The 11,337-nt window shown below is 39.0% G+C and overlaps 1 protein-coding gene across 1 annotated transcript in view; it reads left to right on the top strand.

The window, feature by feature from the left end:
* Positions 1-2,538: 2,538 nt before the first annotated feature.
* LOC108576803 (homeobox protein prophet of Pit-1-like) overlaps positions 2,539-11,337 on the top strand; it is a 67,432-nt gene continuing 58,633 nt past the window's right edge. Inside the window, exon 1 of the mRNA XM_017939863.1 lies at positions 2,539-2,848. Coding sequence (XP_017795352.1) covers positions 2,629-2,848 — 220 coding nt within the window. The 5' untranslated portion in view covers positions 2,539-2,628. The remainder of the gene's footprint in view (positions 2,849-11,337) is intronic.

Here is an 11,337-nt window from a genome sequence, read left to right as displayed (position 1 = left end):
TTTTCCAGAGGAATTTTTATTGGTAGCTCCGCCATGTTGGCGTGCTGGTAGGGGTAAAACGAGTAGCAGCAAACGTGCCAGGATTGGTGGTTGTCCGGGTAACGCATCGTTCGCGCGTCCAATCGGGTAAAGGAACCGAGTGCCTCGTGCTTTCGTTGCCCGACCGAGCACAGGGATGAAAGGGAGCGCTGGTTACAGCCAACAACCCCCTACCATGCTAGGCAACCCCTCTAAACGTTCTCTATCCCCCCGCGAAGTCACTGGGATAACTGCATTTCGCAGACAGAATCCCACAAGAACTCACGGCGAGCGGTCGCCCCTCTAACAGGGCCGACTCTCCTATCGTTTCGGCTTTTTCCTCCACGTAACGCGTTACGTACCACGATACGAAAGGAAGGGCGCGAGTCATCGTGGACGCTTCTACCTCATCCTCGTCCTTGTCTTCGTCCTCGACCCTCATCCGACGTTCTCGTCTTCCTCTTCGTGCTCGTTATCGTTGTCCCTGCGACGCTCGCGGATCTTCTCGCGCAGTTTCCATCGGACACACGCGCCATTTCTCCACAATTATTTCGATATTTCAATTTTCGAGGACCAAGTCTCTCTCCATGATACCTTACACACCCCCTTCCACCCTACCCACCGGTTACAACACGCCTAATTGCATCGAGCTGATAATAAGATTTGAATTTTGAATCGAGGCCACGGTAGCGGTAACGTCCGCTTACGATTAACTAGCCGCGCTTCTATCCGCTCTTTCGCGCACTCTTCCCTCTTCTGCATCCTCCTTCTACTGCCACTCGCCGCGAACGTCCACGTGCATTTCTTCGAACATTACCCGAGGAAACGGAATGTTTCCCGCACCCTTTCTCGCACTCCTCTCCTTCTCTTGCCTTCTGATCGGCTGATCGCTGGATTTTCTCGCAATATCGTTGGTACGCCGCGTTCACGAAACCTTTGCCTCCGTGAACATTGGTACAGCGTCAGATCGACCATACGCAAACCTTGGATCAGGCGGATCGTCAGAAACCGCCGTTGAGGATCGAGATCGAACAGAGTTGCTCGCTGTCGAGAGAGGGATCTGCAACTATAGCGAACCGCTGACTAGAGAGGGACGACGGGGGATAGTGATCCGATATTTCCGAGAGGGAGACGAACGTTTTCCACGAGATGTAAGATTGGGATACAGTTCGAAACGTGACATTGTTTTAAAAGTGCATTTACCGGAAGAACCGAGGCCCTCGACTGTCCTTAGACGTCGTAACTTCGAAGACGAGAGCAAATATTGTGACATTTATTGCACGCAATACAGTTGCAAGCATTGAAAGGATTTACGAATTTCCGCTCGACCAACGTAAAGGAACTTGGTTAAAACAGCAAGATTGGTTCTCGAATAGTGTCGTCGATATTGTGTTAATGAAGTGAACTTTCTGAATATGTGTAAACGGAGATAACTGTTCTTTCAATTCTCGGTTACTAAGAGAATATTACATACGTATTCGAGGAAGTTTATTGCAAACCTTTCGAGAGGTATACTTTAAAGTAATAAGATAATGTAATCTTTCAATTCCTATTTCCAAATAAACATCGCAGTAGTTTGTTAAAAAGCCAAGAAATCAACGCGTTGCTGTATACACGTGTAGTTTTACGCACCGAATTAATCGAACAAAACGTCGTAAATAAACGGGCGAATTCGAAGATAAAGCCGCGAAAGACCCAAACATCGATGCAAAGAAATTGCGCTATAGGATCAAGAAAGGAGAGTTAATCTTCGATTTTCGGGCGAATTCGAAGATAAAGCCGCGAAAGACCCAAACATCGATGCAAAGAAATTGCGCTATAGGATCAAGAAAGGAGAGTTAATCTTCGATTTTCGGGCGAATTCGAAGATAAAGCCGCGAAAGACCCAAACATCGATGCAAAGAAATTGCGCTATAGGATCAAGAAAGGAGAATTAATCGTCAATTTCGGGCGAATTCGAAGATAAAGCCGCGAAAGACCCAAACATCGATGCAAAGAAATTGCGCTATAGGATCAAGAAAGGAGAATTAATCGTCAATTTCGGGCGAATTCGAAGATAAAGCCGCGAAAGACCCAAACATCGATGCAAAGAAATTGCGCTATAGGATCAAGAAAGGAGAATTAATCGTCGATTTTCGGGCGAATTCGAAGATAAAGCCGCGAAAGAACCAAAGATCGATGCAAAGTGTAGGATCGAGGAAGGAGAATTAATCGGGAAAAGTTGGTGTCGATTTTCGGGCGAATTCGAAGATAAAGCCGCGAGAGAACCAAAGAGCGAATCTATCGCAGTTCCTCCAGAAGGGGACCAACAGAGGATGTCTTGGTAGGTCGTAGAAGGACGTCAAGTGCATTCGGATCGAGAGACCTCTACAAGGTCACCCCGGCATCACCCTGGCTAACGACCTGTCTGGAGGTACCGGGGGTCCCGGTGCTGGCGGCGTCGGTTCCGTCGGAGGCACCTCCGTCGGCGGCGGCGGTGGCGGAGGCTCATCGTTGCCTACAACCGCCCTCAGCCTTGATCATCAGCAGTTCAACATTTTCCCTGCAATTTTCAGCAGGCAGCTGAACTTTTCTGCAGCGGCAGCTGCGAACTGCGGTCAAGGCAAGCTGATGGACGAATTAAGGCCGAACCTGGGCTTGCTTGGCGTCGGTCTTGTTGAGAACGAGAGCTTTCATTTGAATCACAATCAGGAGAAGAGAAAGTGTAGCAGCACCAGTTCGAACGAGCAAGATTTTAGTCTATACGGGGTTCATCAGGGTCTCGAGGCTAGCCCGCCGACGCCCGCCGCGACGCCCGGAAGGAGCAGCGTTGGAGCCACTTCTTCCGTTGGTAAGCATCATTCTCAACCCCTTCCTTTTCTTTTCTTTTTCTTTGTTTATCCTTTTCACGAGGAACTCCTGAAGATCTCGATTATTTTATGCACGGTCTTATTGAACACGGCGGCATCTACAATCTGAGAGCGAATAATTGAATATGGAGAGATAAGGCAAAGTCGTCAGGGAACAGTTCCTTTTCTTTTTCTTTGTTTACCTTCTCCGCGAGGAACTACCGAATATCTCGTGTTACTGAACACGATTGTACAGCCTGAGAGTGAATAATTGAGTATAGAGAGATAAGACAAACTCGCCGGAAAACAATTTTTCGCATGAAGCTTTGTTTTCAATTAAAACGTTCATTGCGGTACGGGGAATACAGACTACGTGTCTTACCTTCGTTCCGTGCGGCTCGTTTTTCATTGAACCTTTGCTAAGTGCTAATTGTAACCTGATATTTCCACCATTTTTCCACTATCTTCACCGTAATAGGCACTAATCGAGCCTTTGTAGGGTAACCTAAGGAAATATAGCGAAAAAAGGAGAAATTTGTCTCGTACCGCCAAAGAAGAAAGTCACCATTAAAATGTTTGCAGGATACAGTCGTTCTGTGCCGCCAAATAGGAGAGTTCTCAAAAAAAGTGAACGTGTTAAACTCAAAGCTCCTGTTTTCGCTTAAAGATTGTCTCCTATTAATGTAAAAAATAATTCTCCCCTGTTTGCCAATATAATCGCGCTCTGCGCGTTATGCTCACATTTACAAACGAATTCGATAAATGTTTAACATTGACTTAGAAAACGAAGCTTGGTACGAGAAAAAATTTCGGCTAATTTTTAATCTTATAGAATCATTTCCTCTCGAATTGTCGCACCACTTTCACGAGACCTGATGTACGTACATATACAGGTGTGTCATATTTACTCTAAATACACTGTGAATAAATTTTCAATACATCACAGTTCAACTAACGTACGATTGAGGCAGAGCTTCAAGTGAAATAGGCATCAATCAGTACGAAGACACCGATAAATTGCTAATAAAAGAGATTCATATCTGGAGGATGAGTCTGTGTTAAAAATGGGCAACGTGTCATCTCGATATAGATGAATTTTTCGCTTGTTGAGCCTCAAGTACACATGCACGCCGACAATACGATCGGTTAAGGTGTTGACAATAGGGAGCGAGGACTGGACCATATGGTGGTACCTGTCCTATGGGCTATTATTATGTGCTCGTGGGGTTTAAGAGAGCTTAGCACCGAGGGTGTGCTAATGGGGTTCGCTCGGATTGTTGGATATGGACGCGTGTCAAATCTCGTCGGTGAAGTGTGTTTCATTCGATGGAAACAGCGAATGGTACTTTATCTTCGTTCCCCTTTCTATGGATTCACGGTGACTTGTACTTATCGCTTCAATTCTGTATAATCTAGTCGTTGTTCTTGGTTAACAGGTTCAGAGTTTACCAATTTTATGTAGCAACACGCAAAAACTTTATTATTAAATATTATAAAAAGTGTTAAGGGATATAATATGGATACGCTCTATCGTTTTGTAGAAGAAAATATACTACATATGTGACATTTAAAAGAATCCGACTTGAAGTAACCTCAACGCTTGCACTTAGCGAATTTACACCTGCAGGTACTTACTTACTTACTAGTGTTTCCCTTCGTTTCGTTTAATCCCCCTAAAACAGGTTTTCCAATTCAACGTAGTTTCCGTACAAATATATGTTCTTTTCTCCCTGGTAATAATAGTTGGTCACCATAATAGAATAAAGGATCCAACACAGAAATAGTCCCAACACGTTAATAGTCTCATGTGGTTTTGAAGGTAGTTTCGAGCATAAGTTCCTAACGAATTTTATAATTTAGATCAGTATTTCCAATGAACCCTTAAATTTGATAATAAAGAAAAACACAATGCCTTATGATTCCATAATTTTTTCCTATTTTTGTTGTTTGCAAGATCCATTATGCCGTCGCTACAGAATTTCCTTGGATTTTCACTCAAATATTTTTCGCTTTCGACAGGAACTTATGGGACGGCCTAACGATAAACGAGGAATATTAACTTCTTCAGGGACACCGACACATAGTGTGTACCTTTAAATTTTCCGAAAATTCCAATATTTGCCATAGAGGAAATATGAAAAACACAATCTCGAAAAATCTCCCAAGGAAAGTAGTTCAATTGTGATTAGATCAATATTTTCTAATTTTGAAGAAAATCGTCCCTGAAGAGGTTAAGAAGCGATTATTATTAGCCAATGTTATACTATAACTTATAACGGGACATTGAATATTTTCATTAATGTTACGTGTATCAGATTCTCAACAAATACCACGGTGTTAGTGAAAAATGAGATTGCGTTAATGTTGATATATTGACATATCATCGTAGATTACATCTTTCAAAATTTTGAGTTATAAGAAGACAGCAGGTACCGGGAAAAATTTAAAATGTGAAAAAGAACTGTGACTTTAGAGTATGACAAAAGCCGAAGTAACGATTTTTTGTAGGAAATATTAGGCAAAAGTTTTTCTTTAAATTTAGAGTTACCTAGAATCTCGGTTGTTTGCATAATCATAGGTAAGTAAGAAACGATAAACTTTTAAGTTAAACTACTTTCTATTCGAGAAAGTGTTTACTTTTTGTGCATTTCAGTTTTCGCTCATGTTTTCCACGAAACGAAGAGTTTCTAAACAAATGGAAATGTAGAAGTGTAAATTGTAAAACAATGTTAACGTTAGACACAGGAAAAGGGCTATAAAGAGAATTTTAAGAATAACTTCAACTCTTGTCAACAATTAAAAATTTGCTACTGAAAATGTTAAATTAGCTTTGCTTTAGTTACACACGAATGAAAAAATATTGCATGTTGATGTTAACTTCCGGAAACTTTCTTATAACGTCAATTTCCGAAGAACTGCTTACTTCGCTATTTATTGCAACGAAAACATAAAGTTGATACGTAATCAGTCCCGTCGTTAACATTTAACAGCGTACCAGCTTGCATTTAATATTAAAGTGTTTCTAGTGAACAAACAAATTTTGAAAATTTAATGTGTTTGGTCTTCACGTGACCAGAGTTTATACATTTATTATATCATTTTATGCATTGCGGTTATATCATGATACATTATAGAACATGCTGCCTGATTTTGAGTATTATTTTTAGTAATTTCATAATTACCAAAATTGGTGCATTCTAAATTAATGAACAAATGTTTCGAAAGCTACTTTTTAATTGTAACATGCTGAAAATAAGTGAAACTTAAATATGAGTCCTTTATTTTATTAATTGCATAACTCTACAAACATTGCATGTTTTATAGAAAACTAAAATCTGATTTAAAAATATTATTCTTTTCCCGTAAACCTCTGCAGATTCTTTATTAAATATCGATAATGGAAGGAATACAAAAACTAATTCAATTTGAATAAACAACTGACAGTTTATTGAAATATTCAAGACTTATGGTGCTTTGTATTTTTAACTTGAATCCCATTAACTACAGATTTAAGCATATAACAGGTACTTTAACTTAATTTTGCAGCTTTATAAAATGCTACATGTGAAATAATGTATTCAGCATTTAATGTTTCAAATTACTTCGAGATTTTTCAACTTCGTTACTGCTTCTTATAATTTACAAATCAACCCGACAGTACTTCTAGCAAATGTCAAATTGAATTTTGCACAGATAACTACAAACAATTACTTTCGTTAACTGCAAATAATTCAATTTGAATTTTGAAAAAAAGAAAAAGACACTGGCAAAATAGCGTTCGTCGTGACAAATTTCAAAGTTACCGACACTTTTAAAAATGAAACTAATTCTGAATTAAAGTGTAATTGAAATTCACAAAATGAGCTAAACGTGTGATTCAATTTTACATAATCTTCTACATCGCAAACACAATCTCTGGCGATTTTGTGTATTTCACGAAGCAGGATACTTCGTTCTCGCGTCGATGCGAAAGTAATACGCAAGTTTCCTTCTTTTTTCTAACCGGATGCGGTATTAAAAAAATATGATGTTCAACAGGTCACGCGAAGAAATTCTATTACATCTCCGTAAATCTTATTATTCAATAATGAATTTCACGCTATGGCTCCAATTTAACCGGGGAGCATCCGACGTTTTGTTTTTTTTTTTCCTTTCAAGGTCAGACTTTACGGAAACGAGATGAGACTACTGTAGTATTCTAATGCAAATGAAAACTCCGCAATGTTGAGCTAAGCGGGGGGAGGGAAAAGTAGGAGAAGAAAAGCGGAGAAAGAGCGAAACGGGAAGGGAAAAATTAATGTCGTTAACCCTCTGTGTTCTCCTCGGCATTAAAAGTATTCAACCGATGGCCTTCCACGCGATTCCCCCAGCCCCTTTTAAAATGTGAGCCCACGGAATTTCTCTGCTATAAACGATGGCCTCCGTCGCTGTTTTTAAAAGGACGATTTAATATTACTACTTGAACAAACTTGCGAAAAGTCATCTGACTGACAAACTTTCTTTTCCCTTTACTAGGATTCCGCTGATATAAACTGAAACGTTTCGAGTGTAAATAATTGATAATTCGTGGAGCGTTTGTACCTTCTCGCGTAAATCTAGTCACGTTGCGAAGAAGATACAAAGAGTCTTCCAATAGGGGCGATCGAATTTTTACGATCAATCGAGGCCATCTTTGTAAACGTTCTTTGTGTCGTTGTGTGAAATTTGTGTACTGTATTGTGTGCCATTTGACCGTGAATCGTTATACAGTTCAAACAACGAATTGAAATAGGTCGTTTCGTAGGTTCGTGTCGAATTTTATAATTTAGATCAGTATTTCCAACGTACCTTCAAATTTGCTAAAAAACAAACGTAAGTGCCTTCTCATTCCACAACTCTTCTCTGATTTTTCGTTTGTAAGAGCATTATATCGTCGCTGTAGAATTTCCTTCGATTTTCATTAAAACATTTCTCGCTTTTGGCATGATCTCACGGGATGACCTAATACAAGTTTGAATTTATCATCGAAAGTCGAACTATGCAGCACCCGGCCGAATAACATGTACAAGAGGGAATGAGGTGATTCCTTATGAAAAAATAAGACGAAAGTGCGAGGCTTAGTTTTCGAGAAAATCGAATTTGAAAATCCACTGTGCCTGTACGTAGCCCTGGCTAAGATACGGTTCACCGTGCGACGTGCTTCTAAGCAACGTCTACACGGCATTTAAAAGCTACCGAGTACAAGGAACTTCAAACTCGACTTTCTCGAAAACTAAGCCGAAAATGAACAAATTTTATTGCATATTTTCCTCTTATTTTTTTTATAAGAAACCACCTCATGCCTGCTTGTGCATGTTATTCGGCCGGGACCCTGTATAATCGAGAAGTTTCAAGGTTTGGTAATTTGCGAAACGGTGACGTTAATTGTCCTCCGAGGTCGTGCGACGTAATGCTTTTGGACTATTTTTTTCTGGGAGTACGTTGAATCTCTGGTCGGTGCCAATAAACCAAGAACGATTGACGAGCTTGAGGGCAGGATTACTCGCGTTATTAGTGAAATAGGGTCTCAAATATGCGAGAGTGTCATGAAGAATTGAGGGATATTTGAGAGACATCGTTTTGCATACTTGGTGGCGTTAAATATGCTTCAAATAGAAGTAAAAGTTTTCACAATACGTCTTATACAACTTGGTTCGTTTAAGTTTAAAGATCTATCGCTCTTAATCAAAGACTCTGTAAAAGAGAAATTTAGTTTTATTTTAAACATCATCGGTAGATGTCGTAGAATCCAGTGGCGGCTCGTAAGAATTTGTAGTCTGCAGTGATAAAAGTAAAAGAAATCCGTGTTGGTTGAAGAAATTGTATCATTAATAAAACTAATAATACCAATAATGTATAATAGTAAAGCTAAAGGTAAATAAGAATAAAACTTATGAAACTAATAAAAATACAAAATTTAGAAAACGGACGGCATCACCGATTTTGTTAATTTTTAAATATGTTGTAAAAATCAACGTTTTGAACAACTTATTCCTATACACGTAACCGCCGGACTCTCTTAGTTTTCGAGATATTCGCAAGAATCTACTGAAATGGCTGCAGCCCTCACAGACGAGCCGCCATTGGTAAAATCCCTATCAAAAGGACAGTGAAAATCGTCAACTTTATTGGAACAATTCCTTCTAACTTTCTCTTTTACTGTCCGGAGAATATTTTTCGTCGTCGTCAAAGCAGATATTCCAGTGTGAAATACAAATCTATTTAACCCTCGTGTAGGCACCCGTTTCTTATTTTCCTTTAACAATTCTCTATGTTCTTCCGAAAGTATCGTAAAGTCGCTCTGAATCCCCATTTTCTCGACATGTTTACGTACAGGTTTCCGAAATAAACATTTATGCAGAAAATTTTAAACATTAAAGCTTGGAAAATTTTACTTATCTACGTAAGGGTTAATTGTGATAGAACTGATCGCCGTAATATGTTCGATAACAAAACGAGAAGGAAATTCTTAAGAATAGAGATGTTTCTATCGGTGGTATCACAATGTTTCGTTTCTACGCTATCGAGTATTCGTGGGGGAACTTGCAATTGGAGGAAAAATTTGTCGTCAGAGCTCGAAGCGCAGGCAGCAGTATTGATGCTAACTAGAATTTGACGGCAGATGCTAACGGCGGACAGCTGTGAAGGCTATAGGAATCTGCATTACTAGTAATCCTATAGATCGTGTCATTTGTCATGGCAGGATCACGATGTTTCACCTCGTTAAAACTGTCCGTAATTATTTCCGAAGGAATGTATCCTGGCCAGATGGCAGTTGCAGTTGCCGCTAGAATTACTTCTATTTTTCCTGTCACTTCAATTTTTCGAAGACTTTGTCGACAACTCTTTGTCAAGAATTTCATCGAAGTTATACAAAAGACTATTACATTTTCGGGTTATACAAAAGACTATTACATTTACATTGGTGTTCTCTGAATTTTTTACTCGTTGACTTTTCTTTACAAAATTCAGATTTCTTGGAGAACATCGAATGTTTATGAAGGATGTATCAATTTTTGCTGTATCTTTTTAAAATGATTAACACCAGAACTACCGGCGGAGCCAAAATTACTTATTAGCAATTTTCAAAAAAATTTGATTGTTCGATGGTGGTATTATAGTTTACAACCTAGTGTATGCCTCTATTTGTATCGATACGAATCTAATTTTTCTGTATACCTAAAAATTCACTCTTGGAAAATCGCTAATAAATTATTTTGACCCGATTGGTAGTACTTTAGATTCTAATCTAATTGTGTTGCTATGCAAGAATAAGAGAAATTGAAAGCAAAATTAGACAGGAAAGTATCTCTTTCAATATTCATTTCCAATAAGAAATGAGCCTCTGTAGGTAAAATCAAAGTTGTACAAATACGTATGCATAAATACCAATTAAATAACATTGCAGATGTGTACCCTTGAAAATATTAACCCTTTGCAGCCCTCTTCGAATCCAAGTTTCTCCCATTGCTCCATCTTCAATGAGTTATTTCAAAAAATACTTCAGAATTTCCCAGTATCTTTAGATCAATTACAATTTAGATCAATACTTCCAACTAACATTTAAAAATTTGATAAAAAAGAATGTAAACGCCTTCTCATTCTACAATTTTTTCCTATTTTCTTTATGTCCTCGCTATGGTACTTCCTTAGACATTTATTCAAACATTTTTCTATTTGGTACGAACTAATGCACACGCATGTGTTGCAAAAAGAAGTTTTAACATAAAGGAACATATGTTGCACTATAAATTGAATTTTATAATATTTGATAATATAAAGTTGAACATGGAGTGTCGAATTGAAGTGGACACTTTGGTCTTACCGCAAAGCGTTGTGCAAAAAATCTGACAAGAAGAAGTAAACATTCCTAAAATATGTCTTCTCTCTATATAAACATATCACCACGATCTCGCGTTAATTGCTACCGTTGATCTAACGAGCACATGAAACACCGACGAGACTTTAGCTGGTTCGTTAAGAAATGGATCATAAGGGATCCCCCGTCTTCTCGTTGAACTTGACCGAGTTTCACTGTTCACCGGGTAACGGGGCAAGGTATGTAAAGTGGACAGCATTCATCCTTGAACATTGAATCAGCATGTAACATGATTAGGTCATTAACGCCCTAACCAAGTTAGCATAGTGCGAGGGACTTCGCTCGCCACCGTTACCCCGACCGTACGTTCGTATGTTCGTTCATAAAGCCGATACCGTGAAACAACCAAGACGAACGCGGACTTCTATGTCGAGGTGTTGCCTCGTGTCGACTGTTCCTTAGATTTCAACAGCTCCTCGATCATGCGAACTTCGCGTTTTCATCCAAACCTTCCTTCGTCATTTTTTGTTCTACATTCTCATTTGTGTCTCATATTGTTGATATTTAATGCTAAGATAAACGCTGATGCTTAAGGAGCTGAATACAAAGTTGAACATTTTTTTCTAATTTTTATTTTTTTTTTTTCTTATAATA

This window comes from Habropoda laboriosa, unplaced genomic scaffold, assembly GCF_001263275.1.
Source record: "Habropoda laboriosa isolate 0110345459 unplaced genomic scaffold, ASM126327v1 scaffold527, whole genome shotgun sequence".
NCBI classification, from domain to species: domain Eukaryota; kingdom Metazoa; phylum Arthropoda; class Insecta; order Hymenoptera; family Apidae; genus Habropoda; species Habropoda laboriosa.
The sequence above is the reverse complement of the archived record's forward strand: the minus strand, read 5'-3'. Positions and strand labels throughout refer to the sequence as shown.